The sequence below is a fragment of the Fistularia commersonii genome, chromosome 7 (assembly GCF_037954325.1).
Source record: "Fistularia commersonii isolate RoL2024-O1a breed Wild chromosome 7, RoL_Fcom_v1.0, whole genome shotgun sequence".
In the NCBI taxonomy this organism is placed as follows: Eukaryota; Metazoa; Chordata; class Actinopteri; order Syngnathiformes; family Fistulariidae; genus Fistularia; species Fistularia commersonii.
In genome coordinates, this window is record NC_141290.1 from 19,243,599 (window position 1) to 19,268,043 (window position 24,445).

The 24,445-nt window shown below is 43.6% G+C and overlaps 1 protein-coding gene across 1 annotated transcript; it reads left to right on the forward strand.

The window, feature by feature from the left end:
- The first annotated feature begins 631 nt into the window (after positions 1–631).
- Positions 632–20,275, forward strand: cand2 (cullin-associated and neddylation-dissociated 2 (putative)). The gene is made up of 24 exons (XM_086150187.1): positions 632–795; positions 1,820–1,963; positions 2,128–2,282; positions 2,891–3,014; positions 3,487–3,544; positions 4,806–5,004; positions 5,079–5,184; positions 5,292–5,431; positions 8,766–9,082; positions 9,682–9,823; positions 9,972–10,090; positions 10,652–10,807; positions 11,234–11,455; positions 11,540–11,746; positions 12,547–12,734; positions 12,989–13,154; positions 13,230–13,370; positions 13,801–13,940; positions 17,816–17,991; positions 18,218–18,313; positions 19,138–19,307; positions 19,385–19,549; positions 19,687–19,794; positions 19,909–20,275. The coding sequence occupies exons 1-24, from the start codon at positions 728–730 to the stop codon at positions 20,131–20,133; spliced, it is 3,732 nt and encodes a 1,243-aa protein (XP_086006313.1). The 5' UTR covers positions 632–727; the 3' UTR covers positions 20,134–20,275.
- Positions 20,276–24,445: the final 4,170 nt, after the last annotated feature.

A 24,445-nucleotide genomic window follows, 5' to 3' on the forward strand; every position in this document is an offset into this window, starting at 1 on the left:
CACTGATAGACATATTGATATTCTGAAACAACAACAACAAAACAATATCATCATCATCATAAGTAGCAAGTGGTCTTACAACTACTGATGCTGCTGCTAATACTAATAGATCACGACAACAGCTTCTATTATAATTTTAGCTTTTTGGATCTGACATGAATGTCTTTGGTTTTATGTTGTTGAATTCAACAGTCTGTTCTTCTTCTTTCTTGCGCCATTACATAAGAGTCTTCACCAAATAAAAATGTAAATTAATGTAATGTAAATCAATTAAATCAATTGAATCAATATATGAATAAATCATACGTTTAAAAAATGTCAGTTATTTTTTAATTATTTATACATTTTACATAATTTTTAGATGTATATTTCAGTGCAAAAATAAAAACACAAGTTTGCCGTATGAAAGTAACCCAATCCTTGTTTCGTTTTATCACCCCCGAACTTTGACCCATATCAATAAAGTTTTGACAAGATTGTCTGACGACCGGCGAGCCATACTCCATTTGTCCACACAACGGCGCCACAAACACGACACATTCGTGGCTATGTATGTCTATATATAACCGAGGGATTCGGGTGTCAGGTTTTTCGCCAGTTCTCTCTGCATGTCCCCCTCCCAACCCCCGGCCATGTTGCTGGGTCAAATCTGTCACCCACCCAGCTTTGTTTCTGTGGCGCAGAAAAAAAAGTTCCAGTAACGTGACAGCTTCTCCAGAGAACCACCATGTCCAACGTGTCCTACCACATCTCCAACCTGCTGGACAAGATGATGTCCACTGACAAGGACTTCAGGTAGGACTGACCTCACTTTGATTTTTTTTAGTCTCTTTTCGGATAGAAGTGTCCTGTTTCCCCAGGAGAGATAGACAAGTCCAGTCACACAGAAATTCTGTATATATACTGTGTGCACACACACCTACTTATATGAGATTTGAAAGTAAATAAATACATAATTAACTTTCCTTTAAGTAATCCTTTGCGCGTGTGAACAAATGAAGAATGACCACACAAAACACAGTCACACATTTTGATCCTCACCAGTTTGTAAGTGATAAAACTCATGTGTGTTGAGTCTGATTTGTTTTTATTTTTGAATAATACACACACACATCAGTAGTGGCGCCATAGATATGAATGCTGACTACTGCAGTTACAACCTAATGTACACTCTGCATTGTCAGTTGAACAAATCAATGGTATTATCAATCCAAAACAACTGAGATAATAAATATCCAGAGAATTAGCCCACTGAGCAGGTGGAACAAATTGGACTGAAAGTTTTTTGCTCTTCTTTGAATAAGTGAAAATTTACATCAAAATGTACACACTTGAGCAGAGTTGATATTTTTTGCACAACAGTTAATAACTGCAATCCCTGAATAAAAAAATCAAGAATAGGTGGTGGTTAGCACTGCGGCCTCATAGCACAAAGGACCCTAGTTCGACCTTTCTGTGTGGAGTTTGCATGATCTCCCCGTGTCTGCGTGAGTTTCCTCCGGGTTCTCTGGTTTCCTGATACAGTCCAAAAACCTGTATCAGGTTAATTGGAAAAAATTGGGAAAATTGCCCTGAATAAGTGAGTGAGTGAATGGTTACCTGTCTGTATATGTGGCCCTGCAATTGACTGGAGACCAGTCTAGAGTGTATCCCAACTCGCCCGATCACAGCTGGGATAGGCTCCATCATCCCCCATGACCCTGAATGCAGGACAAGCGGCAGACGATGGATGGATGGATAAATAAATCGCAGTCTAAGTCAGTGCAGGCTGTTTTGTCCTGACTGCATCCAGCGTGCATGTGTATGCATTGGCCTGCAGGTTCATGGCCACCAACGACCTGATGCTGGAGCTGCAGAAGGACAGCATCAAGCTGGACGAGACCAGCGAGAGGAAGGTGGTAACCATGTTACTCAAGCTAATGGAGGACAAGAACGGTGAGGTACAGAACCTGGCCATTAAATGGTAAGCATTGCTTAGATCAGCTTAGGTTGAGTCCGGGGAAAATTCTAGTTCTGCGTATAAAACCTACAGGTGGATTTTGAGAATTCAAAAGCACATTGAATATGAAATATGAAAAGAAAAAAAGCAGACCCACCCCACCCTTTTCACTTCACTGTGACTTCCAGCCTGGCACCTTTGGTAAGCAAAGTGAAAGAAGCCCAGGTCGAGACGATGGTAGACACTCTGTGCTCCAACATGATGTCTGACAAGGAGCAGCTGAGAGACATCTCCAGCATCGGACTGAAGACGGTGATCAGCGAGCTGCCACTTTCCTCAGCAGGTGAGACCCTCACCTGCCTGGGCTGCATTTAGCCAACGAGGAACTGAATGTGTGACTCAGACAAAAAAAAAAAACAAGGGATGACATCTAAAACACTATTTAATCTTATAAAATCCATTTTTTTTTTCCCACTGTCCAACTGAAAGATGCATACAGCATACATACAGTGTTGTAGTAAAGCTGCACTTTTAATTCTGAGCTGAGTATCAAAAAAATGGAAAGGATACACACATCGAAGGGTTTCCTGGTTCGATTTTGCATTGGGCCTTTCTATGTGTTCACTCCATGCCCCCTAACTGGGTTCTCCAGGTTGCCTGTCTTTTTTCCCACAAGCCAAAACAGCCAGGGGGTTTATCATAGACTCTCAAATGTCGGAGGTGTGAGTGACTGAGTGAATGGTCGGATGTCTCTTTATACTGTCCTGTGATTGACAGCTGACCTGTCCAGGTTAAACCCCTGTTCCTGTGAAATGACAATAAGCATAGCCTCCAGTCGGCATGAAAAGATCTGATCACCGGTTCACACAGAATGAAACAAATAAGAGCAAAGCACAATGGGATGTGTATGTATGTTTGTGTGTGTGTGTGTGTGTGTGTGTGTGTGTACAGGGTTACCCCTGACAGCCAGCGTGTGCAAGAAGATCACGTCCCAGCTGATAGACGCCATGGGGAAACAGGAAGATGTGTCTGTCCAGCTTGAGGCACTAGATATCCTGTCGGACATGTTGGGGCGGTGAGTCCCAGGCCCCAGCTATCTCTTCTTTTTACCACAAAGTTGTAAATATAAAAACAAAAAAATTAATAAAAACAAACAGATCAAGTTTAACATTCACTATTTTTAAAATGGATCACTTTCTTTGTGGTTTTGAGACAATTTGTCTTTGTCAGTTTTACTGTAAAGCATTTTGGGTTTAAACATGATTCACTTTTAAAACATTTCCTTTAAAACTGTGAATGGTATTTAATTATTGTTTTGAACTGAAAGTTTCAAATAGTCATATATTCAAATACATTGTATGCATAATATTTTTCTGATTTAACATGTTTGCATTCTATGTGCAAATATAATGAGCTGTCAGTAGAATTGATAAGAGATTCCAAAACAAAAAACAAACAAAGGTTTGGTTTAACTGACAAAAGCTATCAGAGGGGACAAAGTTTTATTGTTTTTTTTTTTTTGTTTGTTTTGTTTTGTTTTACTGCAGTCTGAGTGGCACCCTGGCCAGTTTCCACTGTTCTCTGCTGTCCACCCTCCTGCCTCAGGTCAGAACCAGCTTCATTAGTTATTTATAAATACATTTACTCATTTATATTTAGATCAATTATATATATTTACATTTATTTCTACATACAATAAATACACATTATATATTTCCCCCCTTGACCTTCACCAACAGTTTTTATTGTAATCTTGAAATATTTTTCCAATTTATTTTACTTTAGGGAAACACAGAGAAAATCTGTAATTTGCTCATTCACAAAAACAATCTGACAAGGACTGAAACAACCGACAATGAAAATACAAACTTCAGAAATGACAAGACAGAATGAGGGGTCACATGTGAGCAGGCAGGAGGCTGATGAGGACCTAAAAATAGACCGAATGCAGGTGAAAGAAAGAGAAAGGCGGAGGGAAAAAACAAAACGAGAGAAACCGAACAATTAGAGAAGTGAACTCAGATGAGTTGCTTAATATCAAATTACAGCTGGAAGTTAGGAGAACAGAAACAGACAGAAACATGAAAAAATGAAACTGAAATTAATGGAAGCCATGAATGGATGAACTGTAGAATAACTAGTTATTCTATATATAATTCTACAGCAGAACAGTGAGAAAAGTGCTTTCTAAATAAAACCAAGTCAAACCACAAATGTGGAGGGAGGCGCAGGAGGTAGAGTGATCATCACCGGAACCGAACATTCTTTTTTTGATTCCCTCCTCCTAGTGTGTTGAAGTGTTGTTGAGCAAGAGACTGAGTCCCTAACTGCCCTTCTGGCTCATCCATGATGGGTTAAATGCAGAGAAATCATTTCCCCACGACGGATTAATACAGTTTAAATTCTTGTTCTTCTTCTCCTTTTGGGGTTGCCACAGTGAATCAACCTTCTCCATCTAACCCTATTCTCTGTATCCTCCTCTCTCACACCTACTACCTTCATATCCTCTCTGACTACGTCCATAAATCTTCTTTTTGGTCTTCCTCTACACCTCCTGCCTGACAGCTCCAATTCTAGAGTGAAGAAGTCCTTCAAAATAAAAGAGGGGCACACCAGGTGCTTAGAAGTTAAAAAATCAAGTTAATAGGTTGCAGAAACTGAATAATTTCTAAACCTCGAAAACTCCACATTAGATTCGAAAATAAAATGTTTCAGTATTACACCAGCAATAATGGAAAGAAAAGACTTATAGGTAGTTAATTAGTAAAAGTCAGCGAACTAAGTACTAATGCTTTCATAGTAGCTGCTGTTTTCCACCAACACCTTTTTGTCCTTTTCCTCCCTCCTCACCCACACGCTCCTTCAGCTCACTAGCCCCAGAATGGCCGTCAGGAAGCGCTCCATCTTGGCTCTTGGCCACTTGGTGCCCTGCTGTAGCCCGGCCCTCTTCTCTCAGCTGACAGAACACCTGTTGACAGAGCTGGCCAAAGCTCCATCTACCTCTCTGACCAGAACATACATCCAGTGCTTGGCTACGATCAGTCGCCAGGGTGGCCATCGAGTCGGTGAGGACTCGGGTGTAAGACGTGAGGGCGTCCATGTTGTTAGAAGCCGATCGCGTGACGTTTGTATTCTGCAGGGGAGCATCTGGAGAAGCTGATCCCCATGGTGGTCAAATTCACCAGCATGGAGGACGATGAGCTAAGAGAATATTGTTTCCAGGCATTTGAAGCCTTCATACGCAGGTGTGTGGCCGCACACACACACACACACACACACACACAGACACACACACAAATTAAAACACGGTTGTGACTCTCCATCTTACTCTAATGTGCCTGTTGACTGACAGCTGTCCGAAAGAGATGTCTCCTCACGTTGCCACGGTAACCCAGCTTTGTCTCAAATTCATGACCTTTGACCCGAACTACAATTACGATGAGGAGGATGATGAGGAAGAGAGCATGGACGTTGAGGACGGGCTTGATGAAGGTTTGTGCGACAATGGCCTTGAATGAAATCCACCTGAAATATTGCTGTTGCCAAGAAAACAGACAGAAAGGGTTTAACAACAGACCCCCTTGGATATTAACATGCAAACCTAAAGAAATATGCAAAAACACATACACACACAGACACACACACACATATTTATAGCCTCAGGGCTATGTATCCGCTTGGATATTAACATTCAAACTTCAAGAAACATCCAAACACACACACACATACACACACACACACACACACACACACACACACACACACACACACACACATATATATATGTATATATATAGCCTCAGGGCAACACGGGCTGGTGCCTGAGCCGTTCCCAAGCCTGGATAAATGCAGAGGGTTGTGTCAGGAAGGGCATCCGGCGTAAAACATTTGTCAAAGCCAATTATGCAAATCAAACGTAATACCCAGATCATACCAGATCGGTCGAGGCCCGGGTTAACAACCCGCCATTGGTACCGATGGCTGACAGGGAACCAATGGAAAGTGGGCTACTGTAGGTCAAAGAAGGAGAGGAGGAAGGCGTGTTCGGAGGCAGAGAGAGAAGAGGGACAAGGCAAGAGAGTCTGGGACTGAGAGTAGGGCCTTTTAATATTGGGAATATAACAGGAAAAGGTAGAGAGTTGGTCAACATGATGCAGAGAAGGAAGGTGGATATACTGTGTGTCAGGAGACCAGGTGGACAGGTAGTAAGGATAGAAGCTTTGGAGCAGGTTTTAAGTTTTACTAACATGGTACTGATAGGAGGAGAAATGGAGTAGCAGTTATCTTGAATGAGGGCTTTGTAAGGAATGTTCTGGGGGTGAAAAGAATGTCAGATAGACTTATGAGTCTGAAACTGGAAATTGAAGGTGTGATGCTCAATGTTGTTAGTGGCTATGCCCTACACATGCGATGTGTGTTTGAGCAGAAGGAGAAGTTCTGGAATGAGTTAGATGAAGTGATGCAGAATATCCACAGAGGTGAGAGAGTGGTAGTTGGTGCAGACTTCAATAGGCATGTTGGTGCAGACAATAGAGGGGATGAAGAAGTGATGGGCAGATTTGGTATACGAGATAGGAACGCAGAGGGACAGATGGTGGTAGACTTTGCAAAGAGGATGAAAATGGTTGTAGTGAACACTTTTTCCCAGAAAAGACAGGAACATAGGGTAACTTATAAGAGCGGAGGTAGGAGCACGCAGGTAGACTACATCTTGTATAGACGTGGTAACCTGAAAGAGATCAGTGACTGCAAAGTAGCTGTAGGTGAGAGTGTCGCCAGACAGCATAGGATGGTGGTTTGTAGGATGACTCTGCTGACAAGGAAGATCAAGAGGAAAAAGGCAGAGCAGAGGACGAAGTGGTGGAAGCCGAAAAGGGAGGAGTGTTGTATGGTTTTCAGGGAGGAGTTGAGAAAGGCTCTGGGGGGGTCAGGGAGAGCTTCCATATGATTGGACAACTACAGCTAATGTTATCAGGGAGACAGGTAGAAGAGTACTTGGTGTATCATCTGGAAGGAAAATAGATAAAGAGACTTGGTGGTGGAATGAGGAAGTGCAGGAGTATATACAGAGAAAGCAGTTAGCAAAGAAGAAGTGGGACCCTGAGAGGACTGAAGAGAACATACAGGAGTACAGGGAGATACAGCATAAGGTAAAGATAGAGGTAGCAAAGTCCAAACAAAAGGTGTACGATGACCTGTTTGCTCGGTTGGACAATAAGGAGGGAGAGAATGATCTATACAGGCTGGCGAAACAGAGAGATAAAGATGGACAGGATATACAACAGGTCCGGGTGGTTATGGATAGAGAGGAAAATGTATTGGCAGATGCTCGAAGAGTGATGGGAAGATGGAAAGAGTATTAAGTATCAGAGATTAGTAAAAGTAAAGTGAGGAAGGCATTGAAGAGTGGCAAGGCGGTTGGTCCTGATGATACACCTGTGGAGGTGTGGAAGTGTCAAGGAGAGGCAGCGGTAGAGTTTCTGACTAGATTATTCAACAGGATCTAAAGAGAGTGAGAGGATGCCTGAAGAATGGAGACGAAGTGTGATGGCGTCAATTTTTTAATATGGGGGTGCGTGGGGGGGTTCAGAATTGTATGAGGAAATCCAGAGTAGCAGAGAAGTATGTTAGACCGGTGCAGGACATGTGTGCTAGCGGGGAGACAGTGGTGCGCTGTGCAGTAGGGGTAACACAGAAGTACAAGGTGGAGGTGGGACTCCATTAGGAATCAGCTCTGAGCCCCTTCTTGTTTGCTCATCCACAAAAACGATAGTAGTGATGGACAGGCTGACAGATGAGGTTAGTCAGGAATCTTCATGGACCATGATGTTTGTAGATGACATTGTGATCTGCAGTGAGAGCAGAGAACAGGTTGAGAAAAATCGAGAAAGGTGGAGGTATGCTGTGGAAAGGAGAGGAATGAAGGTTAGTCGCAGCAATACAGAGTATATGTGTGTGAATAAGAGGAACCCGTGTGTAATGGTGATACTAATGGGATTGGAGATTAAGAAGTTGTAGGATTTCAGGTACTTGGGGTCAACAGTCCAGAGCAGCGGAGAGTGTGGAAAAGAGGTGAGGAGATGGGTTCAAGCAGGTTGGAATGGGTGGAGAAAAGTGTCACGGGGTACTATGCGATAAAAGACTATCAGCCAGAATGAAAGGAAAGGTGAACAAGACAGTGGTGAGACCAGCAATGCTGTATGACTTAGAAACAGGTACAATGATGAAAAGACAGGAGGCAGAGCTAGAGATCGCAGAGATGAAGACGCACAGGTTCTCTTTGGGAGTGACAAAGATGGATAAGATCAGGAATGAGTCTATCAGAGGAACAGCACATGGTAGATGTTTTGGAGAGAAGGTCAGAGAAGCCAGACGAAGATGGTTCAGTCATGTAGAGAGGAGGGATAGTGAATATATTGGTAGACAGATGCTGGAATTGGAGCTGCCAGACAGGAGGTCTAGAAGAAAACCAAAAAGAGGATTTATGGACGTAGTGAGAGAGGATATAGTGAGAGAGGATATGAAGGTAGTTGGTGTGAGAGAGGAGGATACGGAGAATAGGGTTAGATGGAGAAGGTCGATTCGCTGTGGCAACTCCAGGGAAAAGCTGAAAGGAGAAGGAGATAAATATGTATATATGTGTGTTTATATATATTTATATATCATTAATTTGCCACATTTCAGCTCCTTAATTCATTTGACTTTTTTATTAATTTATGGTTGTTTTCTGGCTTAGTGTTGCTTTTCTTTTCTCCGTAGGAACCCCGACTCATCATTACTATGAATAACTTTTATTGAAACACAGTGAAGATTTGTTGTCTTCCAGCATCGGACGATGAGTACAGTGACGACGACGACATGAGCTGGAAGGTACGGCGTTCATCCATCAAGTGTCTGGAGGCCCTGATCAGCAGCCGTAGGGACCTCCTCCTCTCCCTCTACCCCTCCGTGTGCCCCGCCCTCCTCGCCAGGTTCAAAGAGCGCGAAGAAAACGTGCGGACCGACGTCTTCGCTGCTTTTTCCACGCTGCTGAGACAAATCCGAGGAGGGTCCGGAAACCGAGGCCTCTGTGCAGCGGGTCAGGATTCTGGGAGCGGCATATTGGAAGAGGAGGAACCAGCAATCGCCATGCTGAAGAAACAGGTGCAGGAAGGAGGTCGACCACAGTGTCATCAGAGACCATTCATTTCCAATTATAAAACTCCATGAAATGTATAGGACTACAAATAAAATCCCTCCTGACTTTGCTCAGTCAAGCAAACAGTCCAACATTTTGTATTTTATTCCCTTGGGAAAGTCAGAGACATTCATAGTTGCATTGCTAAACAGTTCAAAACATATTTGTAGTTAATATTTCATAATGGTGGCATTGCTGATATAGCAATGTGATAAACTGTGTTTATTATTAAGATAAGATAAGATAAGATAAGATAAGATAAGATAAGATAAGATAAGAACAACTTTATTAATCCCAAAGGAAATTGTTGTGCCAGAGTTACAGAAAATATAACAGTAATAAATATTAAAAAGAAAAGGCAGAATTAGAAATAAAATAAACTGTAAACTATAAAGTGTCTCAGTGAAACTATAAAGTGTCATAGTAAACAAGTGATAAAACTATAAGTGTCTTATTATTGTTATTACAATTTCTGCTTCGTTTGGTGTTTCATTTCACACTGGGTCTGGCACAGTGTGGATGACACATGATTCAGTTTATCGTGTGTGTGTGTGTGTGTGTCCAGGTGCCAGTGATAGTGAAGGCTCTTCACCGGCAGCTGAAAGAGAAGAGCGTTAAATCTCGACACGGCTGCTTCTGTCTGCTGACTGAACTGGCGCATACTGTTCCTGGAGGCTTGGAAGCACATGTACCTGCCCTGATACCCGGTATACACACACAGACATACGCGCGCACACAAATTCCCAATGCCGACGTGTCTTGCCCTGATATTTTTTCCTAATTCGCACTGAAATTCTCAACATCCAATCCTCCACATCCAATCCTCCTTTTCTCGATTGTCTCCTCTTCCCCCAGGCCTGCTCTTCTCCCTGACAGACAAGTCCACGTCGTCCACGATGAGGATCGACGCCCTGTCCTTTCTCCATGTTCTCCTCCTTTCTCACCCACCCTCAGCGTTTCAACCCCACATGCAGGTCCGCTTATCCTTCTACACCCCTCTAAAAACCTCTCAGTTATGATCATATATTGAATTTACCTGTTATTAATTATTTTGTCAAATTATTTTATTCATAACTTGTTTTTTTAATTAAATATATATTGGCAAAGTGTCTTCCCAAAAAACTAAAATGATAATTTAGAATCAATTTAATAACTGATAGTTCTTACAACTTTATTCAGATAAATTCATTTTTCTTCAAATAGTTCCAGTTTGAATATCACAAATTTACAATTTTGTCTATAGTATTATAACTTTAATCTTAATCATCTTTAATCTTAATCATTCTTAATCCAATGATATAAAATATAAAATTTTAACTTAATTTCCATTATATTTAAAAAAAAAAAATCAACTTATTGGAACTTTATTCTGTCATATCCTTGAAATTTACCATCTTATTGTTAAAAACAACTATATGGTCAGATGCCCTTTTCCTTATAGAATATTATAGTCATTATTTTGCAATTATTTTCCGATTTACTTCTTATAAATATGTGCGTACTCGGGATGTGACCTGAATATATTGCCATTGCAGGTGCTGATACCCCTGGTGGTGGCATGTGTCGAAGACTCTTTCTATAAAATAACGTCGGAGGCTCTTCTGGTCACCCAGCAGCTTGTGCGAGTGATGAGGCCCCCGGGGCAGAGCGCTACCGCGGGACCCTGCGACCCTCGAGCCTTCATCAGCCAGGTTCTGTCCACTGAATCTCCCGTTCTACTAGCTGACATTCCAGCATTTGTTAAGTTAATTTGATTTTTGAATTTATTTCTTTCATTATTTATATGGATATGTATTTCTTGACTACTTCTTCTTTTGGCAAGTTGATTCATTTGAAAAGGAGATTTGAACAAATTAGCCGTATAAAGCCACCGGAATCGATTTTTACAGAGTACCAACAACCACAACATCATTCCCTTGCCATAAATTTGCCACATAATTAAGAAAAAAAAATGTTTTGAAGCAAATCATTATAATTTACTGGAAAGATGCAGCGCATTTTTGTAAAATTTAAAGTTGCTAAATGTACCCGGATATCTATTAAATGAAGATAATCATTTGTAGGCAGCATAATGGATTTATAAACAATAAAAACAAACATACTTTTATTTTTAAAAGGTACTTCCTGTGACACTGAAGAGGCTTAAAGCAACTGACATTGATCAGGAAGTGAAAGAGAGGGCCATTTCCTGCATGGGTCACATAGTTTGCCACCTGGGCGACCACCTGGGTGCTGAGCTGCAGGGTGTGCTTGCCGTGTTCCTGGAAAGACTGAAGAATGAAATGACCAGGCTTTCCACAGTCAGGACCCTCACCTTCATCGCTGCTTCCCATCTCAAGGTCCCAAAATACCTGATTTTCAGAGCTAAATTATTGAGAAGTCACTTTAAACCGTGACTCTCCTCCTCTGTTCCCGTGGTCCAGATCGATGTGTCGTCCATCCTATCGGAGTCGCTCTCGTTGCTGGGCTCATTCCTGAAGAAGAACCAGCGGGCCCTGAAGCTTGGCACGCTGGAGTGTCTGACCGCGCTCATCACACATCATGCCTCCACCATCAAACCTGCGGCTCTGGAACCGGTTCTGAATGCGCTCCCCGCGCTGGTTGACGAGAGGGACATGCATGTTTCTCAGGTAGAGTCCAAATCCATACAATGTTCTAGAAAACGTGGAAAACCGTTTTCAAGACGGAGAAAAGAGGCAAAAGCAGCATGCTATACAAAAACTAGGTTTTTCCTCTTGAATACTCTAAACCGTTATTTTGAACTGACATTCACACGGGATAGATGGAGGGATAGAGGCTCAGATATGGAGTTCTAGAGCAGCTGTTACAGACAGACATACTGTTATAGACCATGATATAGAGACATAAGACCGATATAAAATTATAGCTCAACATAGACATAGACATGGAGTTATAGAGCCAAGGAATGAGATGGATGTTGAATTATAGACCAGATCATAAAGTTGTGGAGCAATTTATAAAAAACCTTGATATAGTGTTAAAGGGCAGGTTGATAGAGGCATAGATATAGAGTTATAGCGCACATGAATGGCCACCTGAATGACACCTGCTTTTTCAAATTATGAGTGACCACACACAGGTACTCCACACAGCTATTATTTTGAACACATCCCTTTCACTTCATTATTCAATCACACAGACTGAGGAGCATTCATATCATGAATGTTGGGTCTGTTGGTTTCTCTGACTCTTACTACATTAATTGCCATGTAGTAATATGATTTATACCAAAACAGCGATTTATCTGGTTAGTCGTGTTGGACTGCTATTATTTTGAACACAACTGTATATATATGTATTTTCATAGAAATATGCAGACAGATGTCACAGGTGTAGATGTAGAACTGCAGAGTGAAATCCCAGAGTTTAAATTTTGAGGAGTGACAGCAGCTGTCTCACGTATCCCCAGGTGTCTGTCGCCCTGGTTACCTGCATGGCCATGTCCTGCCCGTCCTCTCTGGCCAAGATTAGCTCTTCCATCCTGGAGAGGGTCTTGGTTCTGGTTTACTCCCCACTGCTGCAGGGCGGTGCTCTTGCGGCCATCTTGAACTTCCTGCAGGCTCTGGTGTCATCCAAAACCGCTAACTTGAGCTACAGGTTAGCGCTTTGGCTGTCTGTTAGTGGTTTATTTTTATTCATGCCCCTGGAAAAAAAAAAAAACGTTTTCATTTCCACCTCAATTTATGACGGTTTAACATAATTCAGATTTTTTTTATCAGAAGAATTTTGAATTATTATGATATTTAACTCTCCGCACAGTCCTTCAAGTAGTATTGCAATGAATACAAATCAAACTAATTTTTTTTTTGTTTCTTGTATTTTTCAATCTCTTCACCTTTCCTCCTCTCTAGCCAGTTGCTAAAGTCTCTCACAGGTCCTTTCTCCAGCCCCTCCTCTTCATCAGACAATGTGGTCCTCCATAGGCAGTCATACATCTCTGTGTCTCGCTGTGTGGCGGCCCTGTGCTACTCCTCGCCAGCAGAGAGAGCAGGGACAGTGTCACGACTCCTGCAGGAGGTCCATATCTCGTCAAATTGGTTTTCCTCTTATTTTGTCCAGCCCTTCTACATCTGTGTCCTCTTGCATCTCTAGGTAAAAAATCCTGGCACCCCAGAGTCAGCTCGGGTCCTGGCCTTGTTGTGTCTTGGGGAAGTGGGGAGGAGTGGCAGTCTGGGGGGGCATAAGGAGGTGCAGGGAGTCATCCTGGATGCCTTTGGCTCCTCCAGTGAAGAGGTAAGACTCACCTAAGTGTTTCCAACCACATCTATGTACTGAGAAAAGTCTATTCATTCACTATCTTAGTTATCTGTTCTAAATGTATAATGTATTATCTTCTATGCATTGATATCAATGTGTTTTCCAGCAATATTCAACTCCAATGTTCCATTTTTAAACTTTTATTTGAGTATTGATTACATTTTTATTCATACTTATATTAATTAGACTCTCTGACCATTTTCACAGATTTCAAACTAAAATAGGTATTTATGTACACTCATAATTTTATCATTTCATTCTTCATGTCACATTTTCGTGTTCTATTTTTTTTTTTACCGTGATTAACTTCCTCAGGCTTATACTATTTTCGTGTGATATTTTTTTCTATGTTCTCCTGGGTCATTATGCAAAACGGATACAAAATGTTTCTTCCTCATGACATCAGGTGAAGACGGCTGCGTCCTGCGCTCTGGGCAGCATGGCCATTGGCAGCCTGGACGACTACCTTCCCTTCCTGCTGAAGGAGGTGTCGTCTCAGCCGCGGAGACAGTATCTGCTCCTGCAGTCCCTCAGAGAGGTTATCAGGTGAGAGGATGGCTCAATAAATCCCTTAATGGCCATAGCCAGCAATTACCATATTACAAACATGATGATCAAATACAAAAAGGCAGAATATTACATTCAAATTAGCATATGATAATAACAATAATACATTCTTTGACAATCAAGGACACTGTACAGACATAAACATATAGAAAAAATACAGATTTAAAATACACAAAAGAAATAAAAACAGTAAAATTGACAAAGTGGTAAAAAATATATATATATAAACACACACACACGCACGTACACATTTATACATATAAATGAAATAAGTGACAGAGCAGTTGCTATCAGATGAAATAGGCTACTTTGAACAGATGTGTTTTGAGTTTTGATTTGAAGTTGGGGAATGTTGTGATGTTTCTGAGTTGGGGTGGGAATGAATTCCAGAGACAGGGAGCAGAGCGGAGACAGACAGGTAGCAGAGGATCTGAGTGAGCAGGATATGGTGGAGCGAGGTTGTGGATGGCCTTGTATGTTAAAAGGAGAATATTATATTTAGTATGGAATTGAACCGGGAGCCAGTAGAGCAGCTGGAGGACAGGTCTGATGTGGTGGAAGGGGGTTTGGGTGATGATAGGTGCAGCTGAATTCTGGACTTGTTGACGTTCATGAAGGGATTTGTGAGGAGAGTGTTGCTGCATCCAGACAGAAAGTGACAAGGATGGTGACGATGTGGGGGGTGGGTTAATTTTTTTGGAGATGGAAATAAGCAAATGAAGTAATACCAATGGCCAGTGACATAAACCATCTATCGGAGTGAGGATGATGCCAGTGGAAGTTGCCTATTGATGAGGTTGTTGTGACAGATGGTATTAAAGGCTGCACTCTGGTCAAGGATGATGAGGGCTCCACACTCAGCTGCAAGAAGGAGGTAATTGGTGATTTTGAGGACTGCTGGTTCAGGAAAACTGGACCACAACTGTTCATACAAGTTATTTTGGGATAGGTGAGAGGGGAGTTTGGAGGCAACTGATTTTTGAAATTAAAGGTAGATTGGAGAAAGGGTAATAGCTGCTGAAGTTGGAGGGGTTGGCACGAGGGTTTTCCAAGATTGGGGTCATGGCAGCAGTTTTAAAGGATGTAGGGACAATTTCAGTGATGAGAGAAGAGTGGATGATGACAGAAATGCCACAGAGGGGAAGCAAGCGTTAACAAGTTGTGTGAGGAGAAGGTGTTACGGGTCGGGCGGACTCGGGCAGGGAACCACACCACCAGAACTGGAGTTAGATAGAGTCTCTTTATTTCTGCCCTCAACGGGCGCCTCCCGGTGCCCCGTGGAGCCGGCCTGGGTGGAACTGCCAGATTAGTGAGGGGTCCAGAATCCGCCGAGCCGGAACCCAGGACCTCTCCTCCGGGCCATAGCCCTCCCAGTCCACCCTGATATTGCAGCCAGGGGAACCCGAGCACCAGGGGGGAGTGAAGTCCCGACAAGATGGCGAAGGAGATTGACTCTGAATGGTTACCTGAAATCCGGATGCGGACTGGGACGGTCTGGCGCTGAACCCGGGCCAGCCGGCGGTTGTTCAGTGACACGGCGCAGCGGGGCGGTTGAATGGCTGTGGTGGGGATGAGGAGCTCTTTAACCAGGGCCTCGTCTATGAAGTTGCCCTCTGCCCCAGAGTCTACCAGTGCCGGGACGGAGCGCTGGTACATGCCCCACTCCAGCGAGGCCAGCACCCGTAGGTAAGCCAGCGGGGAGGAGATCACCGTACGGCTCACCAGGACCCCCCCCGTCCCTGGTGGCCCCCGGCTTTTCCCTTCCTGGCCGGGCAGGTGGTGGCGTAGTGGCCCACCTCACTGCAGTAGAGGCAGGCGTTCCGGCGCCGCCGGGCAGTCTTCTCCTCAGCGGTGAGGTGCGCTCGGCCCAGCTGCATGGGCGCCTCCCCCGACGCGGCGGAACTCGGGGCCGAGGGCAAAGGACGGGCACGGTCCGGAGGGGGACCCTGGGTCCTCCTCTCCCGCCGTCTCTCGCGGAGACGATTGTCTATCCGGATTGCGAGGTTGACCAGGGCATGCAGGTCCGATGGTTCATCCCTCGCTGCCAGCTGGTCCTTCAGCTCCTCGTTGAGTCCCCTCTGGAAGGCGTATCGCAGCGCCGAGTCGTTCCAGTTACACGCCGCCGCCAGGGTCTGGAACGCGACAGCATATTCGGCCACGCTCTGTCCCCCTTGGGTGAGGTCGCCCAAGCGTTTCGCCGCGTCGTCTCCCTGGAGAGGGTGGTCGAAGACCTCCCTCATCTCCGCGGTGAAGGCGGCATAGGACCGGCACGGCGGTCCGTTCCTCTGCCACACCGCCGACCCCCAGCGTAGTGCAGCTCCGGTGAGTAGACTGATGATATAGGCGAGCTTTTGTTCGTCCGTTTGGTAGGTCATCGGCTGCAGACCAAACACCAGTGAGACCTGTAGCAAGAAATCACCACACTCACCTCGGTCTCCGGAGTATCGCGGGGGATCTGGCACATGAGGTTCCTTCACGGGAGGATGTCGAGGGGCTGGTTCCAAAACAGGGGCCGGTGGAGCGGGTGGATTCTGCTGCTGCGATATCTGGGCTAGAATCGAGATCCGGCCCAACTGGGCGTTGATGTTCTCAATCTGGCTTTGACTTTTGGTGCAGAGAGGTTGCATAGTGTCCTCTACTGTTGTCCAAGCCTCTGGTCTGGCATGGTCAGGGCTGCTAGCAGATCGCCCTCGGGGCTGGGATCGGGCCCCGGTGGTGGGCTCCCCGGGTCCATACTGGCCGGAGAATTCTGTCACGGGTCGGGCGGACTCGGGCGGGGAACCACACCACCAGAACTGGAGTTAGATCGAGTCTCTATTTCTGACCGGTACTCGGGCTCTCGCAGGCTCGGGGTCCGAAGGTCCAGAGGGGGCTCTCGCAGGGTCGGGGTCCGGTGGTCAACAAGGTGGTCTCGCAGGGTCGGGCGGAGAATCGCAATTCTCCGGCGCCAGGCGGCGCGTGCCACTGCTCTTTATAGAGATCTTGATGAGCGGCAGCTGGCCTCTCGCCTGCCGAGAGGAGATCCTGACAGAAGGTCCAGTTGACAGATGGATTGCTTGGATTTCTGGGTGAAAGTCAGCTGAGATGCGGAAATGAGGGTTTGAAGCAAGGTACAAGTGAATGTTGATGATTTTTGCAGTGAAAATCAGTTACCAGAACTGCCAGATATAACATTTGATATATAAAAAATCTGTATAAAAATTACGAGTGACAATTAGGAAATCAATCACGGAAAACAATCTTTGAAAATTGTAAAGATAAAATCAAAAATATAAGATGTATTTTATATAAATATAATATAATAAATATAATATATTTATATATAAAAATATATAAATATAATCAAATTATTTTCGTAGACTGCATTGAAATGAAAAGTTAAAAAAAATACCAGAAATATATTTTTTAAGAATCACATTCATAACAAATAAATGCCCAAGAAAATTATTCAAAAATCAATCTTAAGAGACTTAAAACCACAAAATTGTCATCTGAAAAGCTTGTTGCTCTCAAAGGCTTGAAGTGAATTAAACTTTTTGCCCAATGTGATGAGGATGTTTTTTAACCTAAAAACCTCAATCCTCAATGTGATTGGTTGAATATCGAGCTTTTTTTTTTTTCAAGAATTTGCCACAGTTCTTTTCATTCAGATCATCCACTGATCTAGGCTGGCCATGATTTCGATAAAATAATACTAATCTGAGGCTTTTTCGCTTCAACCCAAGACATGAAATTGTAGTATGTTAAAATCTGGATCTTTTGTCTGCTATTCGTGATAAATATATTTCCTTCCCATGAATTCGACTGTCCCCCCTTCCCGACGCCGATCACACCCTGTGTCGGTCCCGGCCCAGCGCCTGCCCAGCCACCAGTCTGTCCCCCCATGTGGAGTCCATCTGGTCCCTCCTCTTCCAGAACTGCCAGTGTCCAGAGGAGGGAACCCGGAACCTGGTGGCTGAATGTTTAGGGAAGCTGACCCTGGTCGACCCCAAGCAGCTTTTACCCCGACTCAGGCAGCAGCTCAAGGCTGGTAGGATTTCTCATCGCTCATTTAATCTCTTACATTTGCCTTTTCATTCTTTCACCGATATTGCTCCCACTGTTGAAAACGTATTCACCGCCCACATGAAGGGCCAAGAGGGTTGGATAAAGTGTGAGCCGTGCCGCGGCCAAAGCAGGGGACCATGGCAGTCCGAGGGCTGATCACTGACGCTGTGCTGAATATGACAAAACAAGCGCTTTCTTCTTCCTTACAGGGTCTCCTCTGGCTCGCTGCACTATGGTGACAGCCATCAAATTCACCATTGTTGACCACCCGGCTACTGTGGACCCGCTCCTGAAAGATTGCATAGGCAAGAAACACACAGACTCAGTCACATTGTCAAGCTGCAGTTGCATCGCTGAAACATTTGGTGGGACATGACTTAAATCTTGAGGTCAACTATTTACCGTCGCACTTGAGAGATTAAATCACCATCTATGTAAGGATAAGGATCCACATTATTATGGTGTAGGTTACAATGTAGGTTTAGGTAATGGTGGTAGTTATGGCACGGTTAAAGGATATATTACAGTGTAGGTCGGGCTATGGGGTACAGGTGTCTGACAGGTGCTTGTTGCTGCAGGCCCTCTATAAGCAATACCGGATAAAAAAAAAAATCAAGATAGGTAAAACAAAATAAGGAGGACTTTCATAACAGAGTAACAAAGCTTTTCGTTGCACAGGATAGGTGCATGACTTACAAATGCAAATAAGGGTAAAACCAAAATGCTTTTCAGTGAGACACAAGAAAAAGTTATAAAAATCTTGCATTTAAAAAAAAAAAGACCTTGAGTGAATTATTCTCTTCTTTTTCTTGTCATCCTCTTGATGACCAACCTGTACGAACATTGATTAGAAAACCCGAATTTTAAGTTTAAAAACGACTAAAAGTTCCACTCAGGGTCAAAATGAAAATTGTGTTGTACACCACTATGAATTGCTTGGAACACAAAAGAGGCTGCAGAGCAAATCTACACTAAAATGTGTGAATGTGAAGAATGCTGATGAGGTATGAAACGCCACGAACCTAAATGTAAGCAACTGCGTTGCTCGGTTGCGCTCCTACACCCACCTGCGTTACAACTTGCAGTCTTGGTTTCATCCTCAAGAAGTGACAGTATCTGTGTATGGCAGGTGACTTCTTAAAGACCCTGCAGGATGACGACATCAATGTCCGTCGTGTCGCCTTGGTCACTTTCAACTCGGCAGCCCACAACAAACCCTCGCTGATCCGCGGCCTCCTGCCGACTGTGCTGCCCCACCTGTACAAGGAGACACAGATCAGGAAAGATCTCATACGAGAGGTGAGTGGGCGGGGAATACTCAAAAAAGTCCTTTGTCGTTGAGATCGCCATTTCACGTATGAGGTTGCGTATCGCAGGTGGAGATGGGCCCGTTCAAACACACGGTAGATGATGGCCTGGACGTGCGTAAAGCAGCATTTGAGTGCATGTACACACTGCTGGACAGCTGTCTGGAGGGGCTGGATGTCCTGCAGTTCTTGGATCATGTGGAGGAAGGACTCAAAGATCACTACGATATCAGGGTGAGTCCAACTTTTCCTGCCTTTTGATGAATTTTGAAGAGTTGTCAATCATCTCAGGATATTGACAGTCACCTTTAAAATAGAATTGACTGGATTTAATCATTGGTTTAAACTAAACAGTGTGTGTGTGTGTGTAGATGTTAACCTTCCTGATGCTGGCCAGACTGGCGTCCCTGTGTCCATCTGCTGTTCTGAATAGACTGGATAGACTGGTGGAGCCGCTTAAAGCCACATGCACCAGCAAGGTGCTCCAACACACACACACACACACACACACACACACACACACAAATGTGCAGACACTTGAGCTTCACTAGCCTGAAACCGTTTGTTGTTACACTCATGAGTATTGTCTGCAGGTGAAAGCGGGGTCGGTGAAGCAAGAGTTCGAGAAGCAGGAGGAGCTGCGGCGCTCTGCAATGCGTGCCGTCGCCGCCCTGCTGGCTGTGCCCGAAGTGGAAAGGAGCCCCTGCATGGCAGACTTCGTCAACCAGATCAGAACCAACGCTGACATGGCGTCGATTTACCAGAGTGTCCAGGGGGAAGAGGGCCTGGGACCTCCAGAGAGCATGGACATGAGCTAGCTTTGGTTTGACATGGACAGGAGGTAGCAATACTTCAGGTTTCCTTTTGAATACTGATAATTTCTGACTTGTCTCCCATTTTTTAAGGGTTAATTCACACAACATAACATTTTGTGCATCAAATAAAAAAGTTTCAGCTTCACCTTTGTTTTCTTCTTGTTGTTCATTTTATGTGAAAAGCATACCTTGTTACTAACATTGGGACATCAATTTTTAAATTTGGATCCTATGTTATTATTCATTTTGAAGAGGCAGTGCCAATATTTTGGGGTAAAAATACACACCGGCCATTATTATTTACATCTGTTGGAAGCATAGAGAAACATTTTGAGTAAAATGTATCAAAAGGGATTAGTCAGATTACTACCGCTACATTTCCTTCTGGTTCAAAACAGAAGTTCCTCTTTGTCACGGCCTCATCAAGCTCCAGCAGGCTCACCACGCCCACCTACCAGCCACAGACCAACTCCCGATCTTCAACTGATCAGGACTTGTTTATCTGCCCACGCATGGCTTTTTTTGGCTAGCCTGAGACAAGCGTGAGCTGTTTGGTCTCGTCCTTAGTCTCTGTTTCCTATATTCAGTTGCTGTCAACAGCCCAAGGGGCCGTTTTATCGGGCCTTAAATGAATACGAAGAAAGGAACTACGCTAAGGGTCTGGAGGGTCCGTAAGAATTATTTTGAATTATGAGTAAGAACTGGTTTTGCAGCAGTGGTTTCCATTTAAGCTTCACTTTATATCAAGATTTCTAGATGTGGAAAACAATTTCAGTAAAAAGATCTGAAAACAGTAAATTTATTTTTATCTTATTTCTTTGAAAAGAAATGACATGGAAATTAATCTTGGGACATTTGGAAAATATTTTAAAAATGTCATTCAATCCATGTTGATGATGATGGATGATGGCAGGCTCATCTTGGCCAGGACTTGTTGACTGTCGAGTAGAGTGGCTCCTCAGATGTGGAAAGCTCTTTGCAGGGGCTATTCTTCTATTTATATTCTTCAAAACAGAATATTTGCAGGCGGTGGAGGCGAAGACAGGACCATCACTGCTCCGCTTGACTTTTTGCATGGTAAAGTTGACGGTGGTGTTGTGGAGTGGGGAGGCTTGGGTTGGATGGGAGGTCTTGGGTGGTGCCTTACTCGCAAGGCATGGCTTTCAAAATGGTTTCAAAAGAAAAAAAGCCGAAACCTCACTTTTACTGCTTAAATGTTCAGGTTTGGTGGTTTGTTATCATTTTGTATTGAGCAAGAGCACTGTAGTTGTACAGTCACAAAATTAATCCTCAAAAATAGATCTTGCCTAATAATTGTGCATGTAGTGTATATTCCCTCAAAAGGAAATATATCTCCTTGTGTCATTCTAATTGGTGTGTCATCTGGAAGGAAAGTAGATAAGGAGACTTGGTGGTGGAATGAGGAAATGCAGGAGTATATACAGAGATGCTGGAATATACATGCTGGTATATACAGAGATGCTTTATACGGATGCTGGAAGTGGAGCTGCCAGGCAAGAGATCTCGAGGAAGACCAAAGAGAAGATTTATAGACGTAGTGAGAGGATATGAAGGTAGTTGGTGTGAGAGTGGAGGATACAGAGAATAGGGTTAGATGGAGAAAGTTGATTTGCTGTGGCGACCCCTGAAGGGAAAAGCCGAAAGACGAAGAAGAAGAAGAAGAAGAAGAAGAAGAAGAAGAAGAAGAAGAAGAAGAAGAAGAAGAAGAAGAAGAAGAAGAAGAAGTCATGTCATTTACTTTTCAGACATCCATGCACTTGTCCTGATGGGGATGCAGCTTCATGTGGTTTGTTGTTGTTTACGCAGAGCAGCAGGAGGGACATCTGCTAGCACATAGGAGCTACATAAAGTGTTTATTGTTCCTTTGGTAAACCCCCAAACTTGAAAATATCAAGTCTTTGATCCCTGTTTTGCCTTAAACCTCTCGAGTTTTGAATCAGTTGGGCACTGACTACAGAGGTTCAAGTGTCTGGGGATGTTTCTTTTTTTTTTGTATGTGATTGTTGTTTAAACCAAGTCTCGACTGAGTGAGACCTGGATATTGACGCGGATCAATTCTGCCGTCTGCTGTCGGCAGGACAGCTCCCGGGAGTCTTGACACACCCATGTATGTCCCTGTTAACATTGTGGAGTGGAAGTTTGAAGGCAATGGGGTTGGTGGAAAAGCTGGCGATGACATAGATGGAATTAAGCACAGTTCCTTAGTTGGTCATTGGAGGGCGCTCCTGGATCTCTTCATACCAGTGTTCCTGATGGAGGAGAGGATTGAAAAGTTCAAGAGGCGGAGGCGGTACCTCGTGGAATAATTAAGAATATTAAGAAAAATATTCATCTTTAAATCTGTGATGTGACACTGAAATGGTTGACTTTTCCATGCCAATTGTCAACCCAGATTATCAATACCTATCCAACATTCCTGATGCAATAGTATAATATTTATTTACTAATGTTTTTTTTAGCCATGACAAGGTCAGATGAGTGAAGTGTGATATGTTTGATAATTGCAGACTTAAATATCATCATGTTAGACATGTTCGTTGTGTAATCGTCAATGTCTGACGTGGTTTCCCAAACCTGGCCTGACCAAAGATGACCTCACTTGCAAAATATACAACACCATTGACCCTTTTCCCTCCAATACACACGCAAAAAAAACAATTCACTGACCTCTGTGGCTTTCTCCTCTTTGGGTCTTTGTTTCTTTAAACTTTTAAATCCTAGCGAGAAAAGAGAGTGTGCAAACATTTCAGATTGATTTGGTTTCATGCATCTAGCCCTTTTGCTTTTATTTTGGAGCACTGATATGACGTTGACGGCTTCCTACACTGACACCACTTCTTCTTCCAGTGTGTAGTGGATTCCTTTTGTAATAGATTACACAAAAAATTATGAAGTAAGTAAAAAAAAGAAAGAAACAACCACATACCCCTGTTGATGATAAGCAGAACGTTGGCAGGCAGTAGCATTCCAGTTATGAAGGCAACACTGATAACTTCGCAGGACAGACCTGCACCACAAACAATGGGCCGACTTATTAGACTTCTGTTACTGCGGATATCGTCGAACTGCTTGTCTCATCTGGCTTTGAGCAACATCATCTTTTTCTCGCCATGACGATCGGCAGGTGCAGCGGTCAGAGATGTGACGGGGGGAAGAAATGTGGTGGGTAATGTCCCGGGAGCTAAAAACACATTCAACTTGTAGGTGAAAGCAGTAAAATATTATTTTTTGTTGCTGTTTCACAATGGACGATACCGATGGAGCTGAGACACGCAGTACCTTTAACAGTCATTTGTCGTCAGAATCACGGAACCTGGACCACGTTCAACCTTTCTTCAGTTGGCGCTGTACGAATCACACATGGAGACTTTTACCATGGCAACACTAAAATCTGACACTGGAAGCACCAGGCTTTTGAAAGCACTGGATATCCAGATATCCCAGGAACTAGGATTTCTATTAATCTGCGGAAAAGCAAACCTTATAAACCATGACCTTGTGGAATCATCTGTGAAGGTCCCCTTCAGGCAACAAAAAAATCCAAAGAACATTGAAGAAGCAGTGGCTTCTCAGAACACTAAATTCACAGAAAAGTGGATTTTAAGAAGATTCAGGGAATATTTCAAGTTGGAAACAATCAACCTGAGGGATGATTCCTAGCAAAAGCGAGTTGAGAATCCTTGCTGTACACAGCCCTCGATCGTAAAAACTTGACGGAAATACTTTTGAAGTTATCCTTCAGCGTCGCATGTGCAGTATTATTTGGAGCACCCAAGGAAAGTTGAACCCCAGGAACAGATGGCCCCAAGAACATGAAGTCTTGCTGTATTTTCCCCACCTTGGACCTTTAGCTCTATTTTTCTGACAGCGATGTGGGTTGATTCTCCCCGTGGTTTCACTCCACACAAGTGGAGGCCTTCGTGTAGCAATGAGGCGTTGATGATGGACAACATGGAGGTCCTGCGGTGTGCGTTGGTGGAATTTCGTCACAGGCTGAAGAATTGTCCTCGCTAACAAACTTGGTGGAATCCTTGTATTTTTCAGATAAGAATACAGGAAATGGCAATAGCTGTTGCTTTGGTTACTGAGATTCATCGTCGTCCTCTGCATAGAATGCGGACAAACACAACACACTTCAAATATCATATTTATCTTATTTCTTATATTTACTGATCATTCTCTCATTCAAGCTCATTGGTAATTAAGGGTCTTTCATTAACAACCTCATGTTTTTGGATTGTGAGAAGAAACCTGATCTCCAGTTTCCTCCAATCGTCCAAAACCATGGGACCCA

What these genes read in the sequence shown, in the direction of transcription:
- cand2 (XM_086150187.1), top strand. Translation starts at nt 728, where the DNA reads ATGTCCAACGTGTCCTACCACATCTCCAACCTGCTGGACAAGATGATG. An exon ending in TGTACCTGCCCTGATACCCG is followed by an intron (nt 9,824 to 9,971) that starts GTATACACACAC and finishes CTCTTCCCCCAG; the next exon opens with GCCTGCTCTTCTCCCTGACA. An exon ending in ACCGCTAACTTGAGCTACAG is followed by an intron (nt 12,735 to 12,988) that starts GTTAGCGCTTTG and finishes CCTCCTCTCTAG; the next exon opens with CCAGTTGCTAAAGTCTCTCA.